Raw genomic sequence first — 19,869 nt, forward strand, 5'->3', positions numbered from 1 at the left:
CTGTAGATGGCTTAGTTTCACCGTAATGCCACAAGCTAAGTATGTCCTCTCCAGTGAAAACAACCGACGTCACATATATGTAAAACAACATCAATTTTACTTTGCTTTTTGATCATGTATTCTCAGAAACAAGGAGAAGCTACGATGGTAAAAAAAAAAAAAAAAAAAATCAGCACAGGCCAGTTGCCCCTTGAAAGAGACGCCATGAATCACCTGGCAAATTATAGTGCCTACTGGACCCTCCTTCCTCACCCGGGAATAATTATGTTGACTATATTAGTTCATCTGGTCCTCACATTTTTTAAATGAGTTATTGTAAATGGAAAGTATTTTGTTCAAATGTGAGTGATTATCACCACCATGCAACCAAGCTAGATTTCAGAAGCATAAGTTACTGGTTTGAAAACACATCTGCCACTTATGTACCTGTGTTGTGCTAGGACTATGAGATGGAGAGATGCCCACACAGAGCACAAGACCCCCCAACTTTTTTTTTTTTCCCTTAAAGATTGCACCTAGGCTAACAACTGCTGCCAATCTTCCTTTTTTTTTTTTCCCAAAGATTGGCACCTGGGCAAACAACTGTTGCCAGTATTTTTTTTTCCTGCTTTATCTCCCCAAACCCCTCCTGCACACAGTTGTATATCTTAGTTGCACGTCCTTCTAGTTGTGGGATGTAGGATGCCGCCTCAACGTGGCCTGATGAGCAGTGCCATGTCCGCGCCTAGGATCCAAACCCTGGGCCGCTGCAGCAGAGCGCGCGAACTTAACCACTCAGCCACGGAGCCGGCCCCGAGACTCCCATCTTTGCTGAGCCTGCCATTGTGGTAGGGATTTGAGGAAGTCAAACTCGTCACTGTTCAGCAGCCACACAACCACGAACAGAGAAAAACCACGATTTAGGCTGATTCTTATTGTAGATATAACAATTGCGCTAATCACAATTCCCTTAATCCATGAGAGTGCTCACGACACTCACATGTGAGCCAAGAGACTGAACTGAGCAAGTGGTTTTGTCTCACTTTGGGATCAAACTCATCGTTTGTCATATTAAGTTTTCTGAAGTTCTAAATATACGGTTCTGTTTTCCATAGTGCCTTTTACTGGAAGGGGGTTACTGAAATCATTTCTATTTATGACAGCCTCATCTACCTCCCCACTCTCTGTAGGCCTCTAGATACTCAAGACTGGTCAGCTACAGGGGCTAAAACAATTCAGTAAGCAACAGGAAGAGGATTTCCTGAGCGTCCAACATCTGCAGTATGTGTGCAGGGCACAGAAACACATCTTTCTTGCTCTCCGATAGACATGTGAGGTGCCAAGAACCACAGGCACAGTTTGCCAGCACTTTAAATGTTCAGGAGGTGGTGAAGAGCATGGCAAAGCTGCCTCCATTCCTCTTGCTCTTTGCAGAAAGGAGCATGCGGGTAGGGGAGGAAGACCAACACAGTGTAATGCCTCCAGTCATCAAGCACTGGGCCAGGAACCATCACTGGTTATCTCATTTAGTTCTCACAAGAATCTTTGTGATAATATCCATCTCTATTTTACACACAAGAAACTGGGGTTCAGAGCGTAAAATAACTTGTCCAAGGTTCTGGAGCAAGAAAGCGTCAGTTCTAGGACTCGTACATCTGTGTCTTCAAGCCAGTCTTGATTTCCCACACCAGAGTGCCAGATGCTGAATGCCAGAAGAAAACGGCAGGCCCCTCCTTTTAACCAAAGGAATGGGAACCGTGGACATGGAAACTCCTCAGGAACAGGTCAAGCCCACTCTACACGTGGAAAGGGAGTTGGGAACCTACCAGCAGCACTGGCCCCTCAACTGCTGCTCAGCCACCACGACAGCAATGGGATTTTCACCCTGTATCATGGCACAGGCTGAGTTCAAAGGGGACTCTTTTTAAAGCTGTACACTGATTCACACTGCTCTCTCTCCACACCCTAACTGCACCTCCAGACCTGTCTGTTCAGCACTCCTGGGCCAGAGGCCTGGCTCACCTCCTTATGGGAGTCTTTGTGGGCTTCCAGAGTCTTCATGATCGTCAGCTCGGCGTAGTTTTTAAATCTTGCTGGCTGGTTTCTCAGAATTTCACGTAAAACTCTCAATGCTAGTGCTCGGATGGAATGCTGGAGTACAAGAGGAAAGAAAGACATCAGGAAACAAGACACAGTGCTTCACTAAACATACTGGTCAGCCAGGTCCAGCAAGCACTCAATCCTGGACATCCCTGGCATCCTGCAGATACTTTGACACACATCTCACTGCTTACTTAACAGAGGCTCTCTAGACGGTCAGCTCCTTAAGAGCAGGAGCTGTGCCTATGGTGACATTCCCAGAGGGACCCAACGAAGCTTCTTGAATGAGCCAAATGAGGACCAAATGAAGTCAAATGAGGACTATACATCTAAATTCATTATCAATTTCCTGGGCATTTCCAGATTTCCTGAGACTTAGGTATGCAAATTACTCTTTTGTAAAATGGACAAAAAGACAGGTAAAAAGCATCTAAACATTTCATCAACACAATCTGTAAAACTGTGGACTCTAAGGGCAGCTGGAGACCTGTGGTTATTCCAGACGTTCTGTGTGATCAGATCACAGGGGAGGGAAATTTGTGCAGGCCTCAAGTTGTCTGAGGCCCCAGTCATATGTCTGGAGGAAAGCCATTCCAAACAGACTCCTAATCTCAATAAAACAGAACGGAGTTTACACCAAACAGAGGCAAAAAGTACATCCTGACTCTCTGTCACTCATCTGTACAATTCACACACTAATACACCATCCTGCCCTCTACGTGGCATCATTTTATCTTCTCACAAAGCCCAACCAAGTGGAAGGGCTTCAGTAGCCAATACTTTAAGAAAAATTAATACAGATCTTTTATCATCATCCTTCTGTCTTTACTCACCCTATGCCAAACCATTAATCCTAAGCATCAGAGAGCAATTAAAGTCACCATGACATCCACAAGGCTTCTGCTCGCCTGTCTTCTGTCAAGTCACCATCAATATGACCCTGGGCATGACCTTTATGAGGGGCTTTGTTGAACTTCCTTGAAATCTGCTGGGTCCTGCCCCTCAAACCCTTCAGTACACTCATTTTATTTTTGTTTCTGCTAGCCTGCACAAAGCCCAGTGCAAGGAGATGGATTTTTACTTCGAGAGTTTAATTCAGGCAATTCCCAACATTTATTCCTGGCTCCACATAAGGGACCAGCTGCACAGGCGGGAGAAGGCAGGACTTTGACTACATTACTCCCCCTTTAAGAGTTGTCTACTAGGTGCCACGTGTCAATTATAGCCTAGGCATGGCATAAATGCCTAGTTTGTCACATTTAAATGTCATAGTGCGAGGAGGACTTTTTATCTTAAAAAAAAGTAAGAGAAGATAATAGAAAATAATAACAATCTACACTTCTAGAACCTGTCGCTTGACCAATTAAGATTACCAGAACTGTGAACATATGTAGGGGTGAACCAAGACAGAATTTCATGGAATGCAGCATTTAGTAGGGTCTTTTAAAAAATTAACTTTTCTATTTCTCAATTACACATGAAACATAAATAAAACTCACAAGGAAAGAAGCTCATCACAAAAAACCACATTCTGTGCTAACAAAGCTTTAAGAAATTTTGTGTTAAAGTATCCTGATGCAGGAACAAGCTTCCCTCAATTCCTACAAACTACAGAAAAAACTTGCACATAAGCCTGTCTCTGACAAAAACATTCCCTTACTAACTGGTGCTCAGAAAATATTTGAAAAATGTTTTGATGTAAACAGTAAGCATAATACAAAAACTAAGGCTGAAGCCAAACCCAATGACAAAAGAACTCAATAACCGCATCGCATGGAAGGGGGAAATGTAAGGACAAAGCAAGCTCCTCACATCTTTGTCTCCGAGTGTCTCCAACAGCAGGAGCAGAATGGTCTTGAAGTGTTCCTCCCAGACGCCCAAGCTGTCTTCCCGGGTGATCTTGAGCAGCTCCAGCAAGGCACCCTTCCGTTCCTCCACCCGCTCGTTGTGGTTGGACAGCTCTTTTAGGAGGTCAGCCACCAAGTCAGAATGGTCAATGGGCACTTGTGAGACACAGGAAACCAAGGTTACTTCATAAGGAAATGTCCGGCTATAGGCGCTCCCTCAGTGATGCTCAGCAGTCCTTCCACTGCTCTCCAGGCTCCCAGAGGCAACTCTCTTGATCACGCACTTCATCCTGCATTGCTGCCCCAACCTCATTCTTTACTATCTCAGCAGGTCATCTCACCAAAGTAATTATGAAGAGAGATGTGAGAACAGGTGTCAAGTACCAATATATGCTATGTCTTCCCCCTCCCTTACCATCTTTTTTTCCCTTCTGTTTCAGACAAAGAGGAGAAATTACTATTTCATTCATCTGTGTCAGACAAAGAGGAGAAACCCTCCAAAAGCCCCTCCTTAACTATCTTCTTTTTCCAAACTCTATTCCCACTGCAACAATCCTAAGTTGAGCCCTACCACTGGGACAGTCTCTTACTAGTATCATATGCATTGAAGTACACACATTTTCCTCAAGGTCCTCCTCACTATCACATCTGACTGATTAACATCCGTGCCCTTCTCAAATGCCCAGAGCTTAGTAACCAAGACAGTAAACAAACACTAATCAACGTGTTTAGACTATTCATGGACTATCTATTCAGACTGTAAAACTCGTCAGGGACTTGAACCATGATTTATATGGCAGAAAAGCAGACCCTTTCTCTTTCCATGTTCTTTTGAGGATCTCAACTCTGAATATTCACTTTAAATAGAAAAGATGAAAAAACAAAGACAAATCACTAGGAACTAGTTAAATTTGTATACGCATATTTCTTTAGCTTCTAAGATTGGAGAACAAACACATAAGGAAGTTTGAAATGTTAATAACTCTATCATTTTTCTCCTACTAACCCACCTTCTTCTTTTAAGTTTTTTAGTACATATACAGTTGGTGAATAAATAACAACCAACATCTTAAACACTACTCTATCTTAAACAACACCAACAAATGGATAAGTTAAATGATGTACCAATTCTATGAGCAATAAAAGGAAATAGTGCACTATTCCTAGAAGGTGCAAGCCATAATGAAGACCAGACCATTAGCCTAATGCCCAGTAAACAGATGCTTGGGTCTATACTGAGCTGCTACCCACCAGCAATTACCAATTAACAGCCAAGGGAATACGCTTTCAAAGCCCTGAAGCTATTTCTGCTTTCAAACGACTCAAGGGCTTCTCTCCTGTCTTAGGATTCCATCCGTCGATCCACTAAGGGGCTGCAGTTTTCCTTCTTTTGTGCCCCCACTGAAGCCAGCGTATGCCTCGAGCATGGCCCTCGCCTTTTACTAATGCTACCAAGAGGAGTCTGTTTCTCCCGACAGGCCCTGAGCTCACTGAGGCCAGGCAGTGTGTCTCATTTACCTCCCTGCCCCCGGCAAGTCATACACTTCGTGACACACAGTAGGAGTCACTGAATGTTAACTGTTTAGAGCTCTAACCTAGGGTTCTTCTTTAATTCTTCATTCAAAATGGAAAAACAAAGTAAAATAACAGGCTTGGAAACCAAACAGATATATCTTTTTTCTAAAATGCCTACTAAGTTGAAATAAACCAAAACATGTGAACATGACAGGTTAAAAAAGAAATAATTAAGTTCCAGATAAAAACACCATCATACCAACGGTGCGATCATACCAAAATACCACCATACATATGTACTCACCTGTTACAACACAAGGGTCAGAAAAAAACCAGACTAATTTTGTTCCCTACCAAGTATGTCATATTTGGGGAAGGTAACCTAACCTTTCTGAACATCAGTTTCTTAATCTGTGAAATGGGAATAATCCCTTCTCTATCAATTAGATAATGTATGTAAAACACTTAGTCCAGCAGCAGGCACATGTAACGCACATGCTCAGAGTATGTCAGATCCCCTCTCTCCCAGCTGCAGGACAGAAGTCAACAGAAAGCAGCTCCAGGAAGACTTGGTTAAACTGCTGGTGAGACAGGAGAGGGAAGTCTTTGAGCAGTGCTTCAGGATCTTACTTCCACAGCTCAGGACCGGGCAAGTACACATCAGAGGGCTTTACAAACGCTGAGCCCTGGGCTGGGACTGCTCATGCCTTCACTCTGCACCTCACTAACTCTGACTCCTTGTCTTTCTCATCTCCACTCAGGCTCCCATTCCTCAGTGAAGCCTTTCCCGATGGGCAGAGTTTAGCTTTTCTTCATTGCAGTTGTCATAGCTGCAATTTTAGGTTGTTTGTGTGACGCTTATCTCATGACTGCCTCCACAACTAGACTGCGAGCTTCTAGAGAGCAGGACTGTGCATGCTTTTGTTCACTGTGGTGCCTTCCATGCCTTAGCACACAGCAGGAGCTCAAGAGTGGTTGCTGAACTAACAACTAACCAGAACAGGTCTAACATTGCCATTTATGCTTGACCAGTACACCCAAAGGTGGTCTGACAAGAGGGAAAGCCCACGGAAGGCACTTCTGGGATGGGGGACAATCAAGCAAAGAAAAGACAAACCATCTCGAAGTTGTTCCATGTCATCGTCAAATACGGCCTCCTTCAGGGCTGTCTTGTCATAGGTGTTGATGGTGTCCGAGTAGGGATATGGAGTGTAGTCTCGCACCCGCGGCCCTGGGAAGGCACGTGGAGGCTGGGTGTTGAGGAGGGAGGTCTTGTTGTCCAGAGCTGTCCTGCCTCCTTCCACCACATCACTCCCTCCCCGACCCTCAGTGGGAGGAGAGGCAACCCCACCATCTCGGGACACCTGGAGAACATCACACTGTCAGTTTCTTTTTAGGACTTTTAACAAACTTTTCCTTTAAATTTTCAGAAGAGTTAGGAAAGCCAGCGATTTCTCACTTGAAATCTGGCCACTAACAAAAGGACAGTTATTAGTACTTCAGTTTGTAAATATCTAATTCATAAATCACCTTAAAGGGAAATGAATATGCTCAAGTTTTCAGCTATTCGTTCATTAATTTACACATAAAGTCTGTTTTACTTTGTATTTGGTGATTCATATTACTCAGTTTCTGACAGACTGATCACATGAAATTCTGAAGAGTCCCTGAGAACAAAGGCTGCACACCTCACATCCCCAGTTCTTCAGGAATCTCCTGGGCCAACATGCAGCATGTCACTTTCATTGCACATAGTGAGAGTTTTCTCACTGATGCCCCAACCCACCACCAATGGACAGACGCTGCCCAAAGTACCATCGTAAGATCTAAAGTGGTCCAACTGTCCATGAACTCCTTGTATACATTCCCACCAAGCGGTGAGCCAGACAATGCTTACTCATCTCTAACAATGGAGAACTCAGTATCCCTTAGGCAGATCATTCTTCCTTTGAATATTCTGACTCTCAGAGTTGGCCTTTATGTTGGGTCAAAGGACAAGTTTTAATATTTTCTGAAATTTTTTTTCCCCTAACATATTCTGAGTCTTTTCTTTGACAAATTAAACCTCTGGTCCTCTGGGCCTTGGTCTCTGACTCCCTTCACTCTCAGGGTCCATTCTTCTGAGGTGCAGTGGCCTGTCTGGCTCCCTTTGCAGGGTGGCACTGTAACAGAGCAAGTGTGGGCTGACTGCTGGGAAGAGAGCAAAACCATCATTTTCCTCATCCCAAACATCCGACTATTTAACACCGGTGGAAACAGTTTCAGGCAGTGAGACCACACTATGATTGCTACGGCAAATTTTTAACTTGTGCTACTGAGAAGACACATCTCTCGCATTTTCTGCTTATGTGTGTTTGTTTTTTAATTATGGTAATATATATATACCATTTTTATCATTTAATTCCTAAGTGTACAATACAGTGACATTAAATACATTCACAATGTTGTGTAACCATTACCACTATGTTATGTTTTGGGCAAAACTTTTTCATTTTCCCCACTTAAAACTCTGTACCCATTAATTATAACTCCCCAACCCTCCCAGTTCTGGTAACCTATATTCTACTTTGCATCTCTATGAATCTGACCACTTTAAGTGGAATCATGGAATATTTGTCTTTCTGTGTCTCGCTTATTTCACTCTTGTTTGCTTGGACATGCCACAGGTCTTGCAAGTCACATATATTCAAAACTGAATTCATGATGTTCCAGAGGGGTTAAGAGGCACTTTTTTCTCCTTCTATGCTATTACCTCACTGAACTGCACCAGCACCTACTCAACAGTCCTAGCCAGAGACTTCTGACTCTTCTATTTCTGCTCATGCCCTACCCAACCCAACTTCCTCTGGAATCATTCTCCAGCTCAGATTGACAGTCATCTTTCTAAAATGTAACTGTGACCATGCCTCTTCCCTGGTTAAAAATCCCTCAGAGTCTCTAGTGACCCCACAGTAAAGTCAAGACATTGGCTGGAAATTCCTCTGGTGTGAGTGCCCTTCCTGAGCCAACCTCTACAGCCTCTTCACCAAAAGCTCCCCAATAACACGACATACAAGCCCTCTCCACTTCGGCCATTCCCAACAAGAAATCATACTGCGCCCATTCCCATCTCTCTCCCTTCTCACAGGTCCCCTTCTCTGACTACAACCTCCTGCTTGACCTGACAAACTCATATGGACCTTCATGCTTCAGCTCGGAGGGTGGAACCATCTCTTCTGCAGATCTTTCCTGAGCACCAAGACGAGCCCAGCAGGTCTCCTTAGGGTGAAGCCCTGACCATTCCCACCACACCACAATTTCCCACTAATCTGCCTGCCTCTGCATGAGACTCGAGCTCCCAGAGAGCCACGCAGGTGTCTGATTCAGGCTCACTATTTTTATCACATCACAGGAACAAAAATATGTCCAGGATAAACGAAATCAAACTGAGAACAAAGGTATTTAACATTCTTCACAAAGATAGCGAGGATTATTCAAAACTTTATAAAATTGCCTTGAGTCTCTTAAAAATAATACTATTCTAACTACAAGATAAAAATAATGATGAAGCCAAGTAATCACAGTGGTTAGTATTCAGAATTATCACTTAATTTAGCCTGGGGATACTTACAATATCACAGTCCTTTTTGCCATCTCGTTTAATTGGCTCATTCAGATCCTCTTGGCTTCGAAAACTAAACTTTTCAATGGCTTCTGTAACTCCACGCAAAGAACTGTAGATTTCTTCAGAGTTCAGGTTCTCTGTATCATAGTCCAGCATGCTAAAGATCAAACACATTTTATTTCTTAAATTGAGGCATATACATAAAATTGAGGTATGGGCATAAACTACTTCTAATAATTTAGAGTAAGATATAGTTTTGCTTCTTTAGGAGATTTGGAATGAAAAGGAGACATCTTTTGTTAGAGCACCACCACTGGACAATTCTACATCTTTCTTGTCAGATCTGGTCCCAAGCACATCACACCAGCACTTAGTAAGAACCAGTGGGAAACAACAATGACCACGAGAATACAAGAACTCAAAGAGTGACAACGGTGACAACGTATGAAGTAATGAAAGTGAGAAAATAACTTTCAGTATCCTGAAGATGAAAAAAAGGAGCCTGGTTGTTACTGGTCTCAAATGTACAAAGAAATTAAGATGAATGGGCACTTCAGAATAAAGCGAGTATTACAGACAAATTTCACATGAGCAAAGGAAATGACTTCAAGAGACTGGATTATGTTTACCAGTATCTGAAACTTATCAAATAAAAACCTATACCAAAAATGACTCACTCAGAGTCAGATCTACTCTGCCAATGGGTGCTTGAAAGTCTCTCATGTCATCTAACCCAGGAAGTTGCTGTGAATATCAAACTCTTCTAGATGCTTCTATTTGGAGTTTTATAAGAAAAGCAGATCTTATAAAGATGAGTTATATTCCTAGATGGGTGTCTAAAAGCACTTCAAAAAGCAAGAAATATTTGTCCTTTACAGAAAAGTGACATCAATTGTTGTCCTTTTAGACATTTAGCATAGTAAAACATGAAACAAAGCAAAAATCCTAAATAGCCTTTCGGTGTAATACAGTATCAACAAGTGGCCTTTATATGTCTGAAAAGTGCACTGAAACAGACAGAAGATCCTAAGAACAAAAACTATCACTGTCCCTCGCTAAGAATATCAGAGAAAAAAGCAGGGAGTTGATACACTAGTATAAAGAAAGCAAAACATGGAGCAAAAGTAAACCAAAGGCAAGTCAAAAACTGTAACCTAGTTTAAATGTTACTTGTTTCAAGAAAAGATCAGATGAGTTGGTCTACTTTAACCTGCAGAAAGTCTTGAGCTATACTGAGGATTGCTGGGGCCACTCAAAGAATCCTTGGCTGTATGTAAGTAGGCACTCAACATTATTAAGGACTAAAGCAAAGCAATCCTTCCGTTTTCAGAAGAGAATTAACTGAAAGTAGGCACTCATTGGCAGGAACTCCTACTAGGGGCAACACAATCAATGCATCAACGCTGTACATTCTCACTAGAGTTAAGCTTCCTGTAACTTAAAAACAAATCATATTTATAAAGCCTCCTCCCCCAACTTTTTTTTTTTAAGGTTTTAAGGGTGGATGAGATTTGGACAGTTCTCACTTGGAGTAGCCAGACCTCTACTGGCTTGAGGCTGCAACGACCCAAGTGTTTTCTAAGGTTGGAGGTTCTGCTAGAACACGAGATCGGAACTCATTCTCAGAGATGAAAGCTATTTGCCTAAAATTTCAAAACTGGTTCAGATAGAACCCATTCTTCTTTTCTGATGAATAAAAGAAAATACACACCCCCACTGTACTTGGAAAGTTCACAAAAATACATGCCAGCTCAAAGACTGGCTCTGGCATCAAACAAAAAGAAATGTGGACTAGAACACGTTTACAGCTAAAATTTCATGTATATGCTGACAGGACATGGAATAAAAAACTTCAACAGAATCCAAGATTTTAACCCCCTCTAGGTTCATAAGGTTATCTGTCTATGAGGCAATATCCCTTTAATGTGAAGGAAGCATGACTGAGGAACACACGGGCTCCCTGCCGCGCCTTTCCAGAACAGCACAACAGCAGCTCACGTATGAACAAAGGCATTTATACATCTGGCCAGTACACTATTTTTTATATACAAAAACTGAGTATGACTCAAACAAAAAATATGTATACAAGATGTAAAAAGATGCCTTAAAATACTTTTAATCACAACAACCAAAAATAATAGCATAGCCCATGCAAAAGGAAAATTTAAAAATGAAAGAATGATGGGATGGACAAGAGGAGTCTGGCGGAACGTTGAGCTTTTTAAGGGATGTCACAATATTATTTTCCATATGTCGCTTCAGATAACGTTAGCTTTCACTTAATTCATCTCATTATTCTTAACCTAAACTTTCTTAAAATATTTCACTTAAGTTCACATAACTTTAGTATTATAGTAGCCTCTTTTTAAAATAAGAAAATAAAGGATTCTGCCAGTTCATGTTCCTCCTCCTTACTTTCAATCAATAAACCAACTCAGACTTCCAATTTAGGGGCACACATACGTAGTAACCAAGTAGAATCTGTGGTGACACTTCTTTTATTAGACTCACTAGCTTCAGGTTTGAAGTATCTCCTTGGTACGAAGCTAAAACTGTGAGCTTCAGGTGAGAGACATCATTGCTTTCCTCTAACAGGAAATAGGTAACGCTACTTTCTTTGCTATTTCATGTTTCGGCAATTGTCTTTTTCAAATAATACCTGAGTCCTCACTTTGTAGAGAAAAAAGAAATTCCCATGAACGCTGTCACTGGGGAATCACAGATACCATGGTCCCCGTCCCGACAAGTAAAACATAAGGGAGCAGCAAGAGGGACGCAACAGCTTCACTGAGAAGAGACTTGGTCAGGTCCACTCCAGTCTGTCACCTGCCCCACACTCTGTCTTGTTTTAGCTCAGACATTATCCCCAGGTTAAAGGCCAGGTCCTGGTCATCTGTAAACACTATGATTAGACTCCAGAAAAGTTTCCTTAGGATTCTTTAGATTAGGAAGAGTTGCTCAATTGGTCAATATTCACTGACTTAAGTTCAGGCTGTGTCACCCAACACTGAAGCAGAAGCAAGCTCTGGACCTGCCCTGTTGTAAAGGATCCGCACCGTGGGTGGAGAGGTACACGAGGTCAGGTCTCCAAGAAAAGAGAAACTCGAGACACAAGTTTGCCTTCTGAGATTTTGTTCTTTGTCGTTTTGCAGGGAAAAGATACTAGGTATGGAATAAGGAAAAAGGTTCCTTGTTATGAAATTAATAGGGTTTTGGCAAAGAGACAGACATAGATTCCTTCTTAGTTTTATGTAACTGATAGGTTTCCTAAATGTAGAAGTCTCTAGTCAACTCTCTCTGATGGTTAACAGAAGTCACAGGTGTTCATTAAGCATTAGCTACATTATTGGGCACAGATGTGAAAGACAATATTGGGAAGGGAATGTCCTCTGGAGGGCAGTCTGGATGGCTGGATGAGAAGACTGGCTGGGGGTGAAGCTTACTGCCCATTAGGGCACACACGTCTTTATACTGGGAGACAGGCAATAAACTGGTCTTATACTATGAAGGATAGCTAAGCTTTAAAAGAAAGAAAGAGAAATAGAGAAAAAAAAGAAAGTGTAGTGACATGCTTTATTAACACTGACGAGAGCAGCTGTCTCACTGTCGGTGTGCCCTTGCCCTAACCTTGTGTATCTAGAAACAGTCATTATCCGATTCTCTGTACACTTTAGAGGTTACTTTTAGGGCTGTAAGAGTTTCAGAAGATGTTGTTGAAACATTTAGCTGACCTGTTTACTATGCAAAGTTGTGCTATGTTGAGGATACAAAAGCAGGAATGTGAATCTTCTGTGCAAAAGCTATCTATGAAGCACTCAAAAGTAACAGACTTTATTTTGCTTTGTGTTTACCCTTGTCCTATCACAGAGGGTATAAACCCATGTCCCACAGCACAAAGACAGCTGGACTGCCCCATGCTCAGCTTATGTGACTGCACACTACTAGGGAAGGGGTTCTCTGATCTTTGGATCTTTCTTCATAAAAAATACCTAAGCGATCCACAGACAGGTATCTGTAGGAATACGTGGACCCTGGAGGAATACTTGCAGTTACCATTTCTCTTCGCATCTGAAGGAAGCCCCCCCCCCCCTTCTTCCAGACTCATTCAACCAGGGGCTCGTGAGGACACCGGCAGCTCTCCTGCCTAGAGCGCAGGCATCTTTACTGAGGCGTACCAGTGAATGCACTTCTCGGGCCTTCCTTTCTGGATCTGTGTGTCCTCAGGCTGTCACCATATGACAGTACATTATGAAAGAAACCAGTCCAGACAATCAACAGCAGGACTGAGAGCTACAGGTGCAGTTTGGGAAAGAACAGGTCTCATTTGCTTCTCAGTGGAAACATCTTTTCCATCTAAGAAGAATGCTAAGGAAACCACGCTCACCACGGCCTGCCCTGACTGCTTGGCATTGCCTGAGCACCTTCTGGGGGCTGAGCACTCCAGTGCGCCGCAAGGCCCGCGGCAGTAAATGGTGATGAATTTTGTCATCTGCCCTCGTGGCACAGTAGGAGCTGTACTTGTGAGGTTCAACAAAGATCACACATCTGCTCACACTTCTCACCAAGGGTCTACTCCTGCTAGTCTAAGCCAAAGCGGGGACCACACTGGCGGCCGCTGAGAGGCTTTCCAAAAGACCTGAGACGACCTTGGAAATGCAATAATATTGTGACACCTCAGACAAGTTTAACAGGTAGCTTGTTACCTGGGAGAGTAAGAGCGCCTGAGAGTCTTGTGGGAGGGAGCGGTGGGAATGGAGTTAGGCTGAGAAAAGGGAGGTGGGTGCTTCGATAACCCATCGGCACTCCAACCCCATAACCGACTGTAGTGATCAGAGAGGAAAATCAGAAAGAGAAACAGAAAAAGGCAAAGGGGAGGGGGGGAGCAAGGGGAGAGGAAGACACTACATTCTCAGTGTCCTATGGTCTCCTCTTTCCTTGACCAAGTTTTATCAAAACTAATTGGAACAAAATTAATAGTTCACCATACAGGAAAAAGAACAAATTTTGTGTTACAATTTGGTCCTCAGTAGGACTATTCCTTTCCGTCTCAATCACGCATTCACATTTTTAAATCACATGAGATTCCAAGTGAAGAGCATGTGTGTGTCTGCATTTGGAAGGACATTATAAGCACTTATACACACAAAAATATGAATGTTCAGTTTCAGATAATGCAATCAATTATTTTAGAAAGAAACAAAGAAGTAATTATGGGCCTTAGTTCAAATGGGACCAACGGGACTACAGCAGAAAGACTCAGAGAACATGCCACTCTGACCAGAGCACTCCAGCAAGGGGCAATGCACTCCCTGAGGCCAGGATCCAATCACATGGAGTTCAGAGGCTGCCACACACAATTTTCTTCTGGAAGAATAACACCACCACTAGAGGGCAAGGGCGTCAAGTCTCAGCTGGCCCGTTCAGAGAGGGGGGCAACCAAAAATCTAATTCCTCTGCTCATATCACCTGATAAGAGAATTAAAATTCATCTGAGAACACAGGTATTCCTCTTCACTTTGCAAATGTTACTAAGTGACCTGGGCTTGGAGAGACTCTGACAGAGAGTTCTAACAACTGTTGCAATTCAAAAGAACCAGAGACATGGGGAAAAGGGTGAGCTGAGCTGGCTGGAAATGTGAGGTGAGGCCACAGGGCAGAGTCTGCGCATCACAGACAGTGCTCCTGGCGAGCAGCCCTGCATTCATCATAGTTCTAAGAGCAGGATGGACAGAGCTAGTCTCCACCCGAGGGCAGATACGGCTCCATTTTGAAAGGAAAATAAAGTGTGGAGATGAGAGGTCACTGCGCCAGAGAAGGGCCCAAAGACCTTCTCGAAGTCACACACTGAGTCGGGGGCGGGGGTACAAGAAGAATACGGGTGACCACCTCAGGCTGGAGCTCTGCTAACAGGCAGAGGACAAAGCAGGGGCACCACCACCTCCCCGCAGGAGGCTAGGTCTTCCAGTGAATCCCCACTTTGACTCTATGGACACTCTGGACCCTCTGACGGATGAATGTAAAATCTACCTAAAATCACCTTTCATTGCTAGGGGAACAGAGGTTACTATTTAGTGCCATTCTGCTCTACATGTTTGCCAAGAACGTACAGCAGACCAGAGTGAGGACTGCCACATACTTATTTAACTGAAAGGGAACAGACTTGAAGTGATTTCTGAAACCCCTTACAACTCTGTTTTTCATTTAACATAAATCGTGCTGGGTAAAATGAGCTAAAATATAAATATGCGTTTAATGCTGAAAAACTCCAGGTCATAAATCTCCTCTCCAAAAAATCAGTAGTATTTGTTTCCTAGGTAGGGATAAGCAGTAATGCTTCCCTCACACAGAAACAATTAATGGGAGGTTTCACAAAGTTTAACCTGTTAGCTTCAGCTTCTCTAAAACTACTGAGTTGATAAAAATGACTTCCTCACTAGTGATTTTTTTTAAGAGCTATCAAATTAGATTTGTTCATTTTAGAATATTTCCTTATCACCACCATGATCCAAGTGTACAATTTTTGGACTAAAAAAAATTAGTTCATTTTGATACTCAAAATTAGACTAAAAACCAAATCATTGGTAGTAACTTTTCCCCTTAAGAATAAAAAGCTAGGGGCCGGCCCAGTGGTGCAGCGGTTAAGTTTGCATGTTCCGCTTCGGTGGACAGAGGTTTGCCAGTTTGGATCCCAGGTGCAGACATGGCACCGCTTGGCACGCCATGCTGTGGTAGGCGTCCCATATATAAAGTAGAGGAAGGTGGGCATGGATGTTAGTTCAGGGCCAGTCTTCCTCAGCAAAAAGAAAAGGACTGGCAGCAAATGTTAGCTCAGGGCTAATCTTCCTCAAAAAAAAAAAAAGGAATAAAAAGCTAACACCATATGGTCAAGATAATTCAAAAGAATGGCAGGTCGCAGAAAATAAATATTTCAAGAGCATTGCTCAGAAAAACAGCTAAGATGAGATAGAACAGAACTCGTCTATTGCCTTAGAATGTGGTAGCCTAGTCCATTCTCCTACTTAGTGCAAGAGTTCATTTCTTTTATAATTTTCCTGGTAGAAAGTATGTAGCCTATTTGAATACTTCTCTAGTGATATGATGACATGAAGCAGTTTTTCCTACTTCTGGATAATTTTAGTTGTGAGAAAAATCATTTTTCCTATTGAGCTCAAATTGGTTAAGGCCATCTGGCTAGCCATGCAATGATTGAGGGCACATTTTTTTTTTTTTACACTATATAACCAAATAATTCCCTAAAGAAGAATTTGTTGACGAGAAACTATTTGGGCCACGCTTTAATATTTAAAAATCAATCTCTTCATTTCTTTCACTGACCCGTAACCCTAACAGTAAAAATTAAGATCAGGCCAATTAAGAATGAATGGTAACCTGGAAAAATAAATTAAAAATTTTAATAATTTGGGGATCCATGAAGATTAATACCTAGCCAATTGTTAGCTCTGATGGTTAGCAGCCCCCACCAATTCTTTTACTTATACTATTAAGCACATGTAACAATAAAATACCTTAATTTGAGTTTTACCGTTTTGCTTATTACCTAAAGAATGTGCCACCCTAATGAAATAACTAAAAGATAAGAAGTATGAACTATATATCATGGAAGAACAGATTTCCCAATTAATATCATAGGAGAATCATTTCTAGTCAAAAGCAACAATTTACAGAGAATATAAGTTTTCCATAAAATTCTCCGCCACCAAGAGAACTCTGACTTTACTGTCAACACTGGACCCTGGTCATTTAAGACAAACCATATACTTTAGATACAGATGTTAACATTAAAAAATAGTTGGCTGAGCCTAAGTCACACCTGGGGAAAGTAGGATATATTTTTATTAGTTCCTGGTCTCAATTATCTAATTATAATAGACTGCTGAAATGATGACAACACAGACCAAATCTGGGGACAAAACACCGCATTTCATTCTACCTAAATACAGAACCAGGGGCCCTTAGGGGCATTAAACATAAGGCAATATAAACAGTAGAATACTGTAAGTATACAAAATACTCTGTTTCACAAAGAGGAAAATACAAATTTGTTATGTTCCAAAATATTTATACAATAACTTGAGGAACTGTAGAGAACTTCAGTTGTAAGGAGGAAGGAGTTTGGGAGACTTGATCTTTGAAAAATCTCAATTTAAAGGCACTTACGTTTTGACAGCTTCCTACTAAAGAAGCAACCCTTAAAAGGAAAATGGCATACTTGCAGTGTTTCCTTATAATTTTAAGATCTTGGTGTTAGCAACCTTTAAGATACAGCCCCCTTATTCCAGTCCGAAGATCTGGACTTCTTGTAGATAAACACAGCACAGATAACCCTTACAGGTTCAGGCACTGGCTTTTTCCTAAAAAGCCTGGCAACAGGGCCACTACTCTGAGTGAGGCCATGGGGGACTCCAGCACATGCCGGGGGGGGGTCACTAAAGCCATAATATAGAGACTTCTAAAGGCTCTGGCCAGATGGAAAGTGCTATTTAAAGATCTCAAGACAGAGCATTTTCTCTTTTAAAGTCACTGCGTCAGACTCTATAATACCAATGTTCACATGGTCCCAACAAGAGTCTGAAAATGCTGATCCAATTTTAGTTCTCAGATTCTTAATCACTCCTTCCAGAGCAGCATTCTGCTTCAAACGTGAGCCCATAATGGTAGTAACTATGCTTGGAATGGCCACTTGGTTGGAAAACTACCCCAGACTATGTGTGACTGACTATAAAGGATTTATTTAGATGACTAAATACTTTCAGGTGATCCTCTCACTCATGGACTAGGTGATGAGTTTCTAAAAGGTTTCTATGTGAAACAGTACTAAATTTAACTTTTAGCTTTAAAATGTTTATGGTACTAGAAAGTGTTTAGAGCTGGAAGAATCTCACAGAACATTCAGCACCAACCACTCATTTCACCAAAGAAGTTAACCACTTTGCCCAAGATTATACAGTTAAGATGTGGGTGGAGACTAGAACCCATGGTCTCCTGATACCCAAATACTTTTTGGTATTAAGCTAGGTCTAAACATCTAGAAATAGGCTAGACATTCAGGTGCTTTAGTTTCTTCATTTCTGTTGAAATGGCATTACCTTGGAGACAAGCCCCCATGGGAACAGTTGGTGGGTGAGGTCAGGGGGCTAGTCCTGCTGCTGGTGTGTCGGGAGGGAGTCCGGCCAATTGTATTGCTCGGAGAGCCCTGGGGTGAAGGCAGAAGCAGCATCATTATTCAAGGGCTAACTATAGAATAGCTTCACCTTTCCCTTAGCCTTTTAACCCACATGTTAATAAACGGGCAGAATTTGCACAGTGAGGGTGATTTTTTTCAGAATTATAAGGCCAATTTTAAGTACCTATAAACCAAATATGGGTAACTGTCATATAGGCATTCCTGAAGCTGAATGAATGATGTCAGTTGTGCTACAGAAACAGATACAATCAAGCATTTGCATCTTTACAGTATGAACAAAATAAGTAACTCAATGACTGACTGACTAAATAGCCTAGTAAAAATTTAACTGATTAAACAACCTAATTAAAGAAAAAGGCCATATTTAAAGACCAGGTTCATTCATTCGTTGGGAATATGGCAGGATCAGACATGGCCCCCACCCTTGAGACTCCACAGTCTACTAAAAGAGAACAAAATACCTGCTACTCTATTAGAGCAAGTTCTAGATAAGGGACAAGCTGAAGTCATGATCAGATCAGAGGCACCAATCGTGAGCACTCACCACACTGGTGTTACTGGAATTCTTGAGGTGGTTATGCAGGAGTTTGGTGGCACCATCCTGGAATGTTTTTGGCAAGGCACCAAGTAACATGGTAAATTCAGGAGTATTCAATTCAAACAGAGAGATTAGCACAATTTGCGCTGCCTAGAAAAAGAAGGCACAATTAATTTTTGTTAATGTACAATAGCATACCTTGGTCAAAATGTTCAATCAAGTTATTTTTAAAGATTCATTTTTTTTATTTTTTCCTTTTTCTCCCCAAAGCCCCCCTATACATAGGTGTATATTCTTCGTTGTGGGTCCTTCTGGTTGTGGCATGTGGTACGCCATGTCCCCGCCGAGGATTTGAACCCACGAAACACTGGGCCGCCTGCAGCGGAGCGCGCGAACTTAACCAATCGGCCACGGGGCCAGCCCCTCAAGTTATTTTTAAAAGAAAACATTTTTGTGTGAGTGAAATAAAAAGAGAACATCTTTGCCATAAAAAACGAAAACAAAAAGCATCTGGAGAAAATAATATCATCAATTATAAATATAAATGAGTTCAATCTGGAAAGTAAGCCCTGGTTTTACCCTAAGGCCCTGGCCTCGGATTTCCAGAGCACAGCTACAGTAAACTCCTGTAACTTGTCCTGTGTTGTCTAGCACTAGGAACAAAGCTGGTAAATATGTAAATGAAACAATAAAAAATTTTAAAAGGCATGAAGTCTTATGCCTTTTAAAATTAAATCTTTCATTCTAATAAGTCAGAACTGGACAGGGCTCCCAGTGTACCCTGGAAAGAACAAGTTTCTAAATGAGCTGGGTTATCTTGAGAAATCACTTTTCCTCAGCCTCACTCCTAATAACTGAGAAATACAAGAAAAAGACAGAGTTTAAATACATTTGAAAAACTCCTCCTTTTACATCTAAGAATCAAGGAGAGAGAAAATCTTTGGGAAGCAAACCAGACTTACGTGGTACAAATTAAAAACTTACTCTTCTGTCTTTTGGAAAACATTCTACTTTTCTTTATGAATTGAGAAAACACACTGCAGGACTGCTTGTAACCACTGTAGCAGGAAGGTGGGAAAAG

General features: G+C 41.9%; 1 protein-coding gene across 13 annotated transcripts in view; it reads right to left on the bottom strand.

The window, feature by feature from the left end:
* Nucleotides 1–19,869, bottom strand: part of CLASP1 (cytoplasmic linker associated protein 1) — a 169,046-nt gene that overhangs the window by 26,291 nt on the left and 122,886 nt on the right. For all 13 annotated transcript variants that reach the window (XM_046657659.1, XM_046657658.1, XM_046657661.1 and 10 more), the window contains 6 exons: nt 18,795–18,938; nt 18,153–18,259; nt 9,052–9,202; nt 6,559–6,805; nt 3,892–4,082; nt 2,002–2,130 (listed from right to left, as the gene is read on the bottom strand). In XM_046657659.1, coding sequence (XP_046513615.1) covers nt 2,002–2,130; nt 3,892–4,082; nt 6,559–6,805; nt 9,052–9,202; nt 18,153–18,259; nt 18,795–18,938 — 969 coding nt within the window. The remainder of the gene's footprint in view (nt 1–2,001; nt 2,131–3,891; nt 4,083–6,558; nt 6,806–9,051; nt 9,203–18,152; nt 18,260–18,794; nt 18,939–19,869) is intronic.

The sequence above is a fragment of the Equus quagga genome, chromosome 4 (genome assembly GCF_021613505.1).
Source record: "Equus quagga isolate Etosha38 chromosome 4, UCLA_HA_Equagga_1.0, whole genome shotgun sequence".
NCBI classification, from domain to species: Eukaryota; Metazoa; Chordata; class Mammalia; order Perissodactyla; family Equidae; genus Equus; species Equus quagga.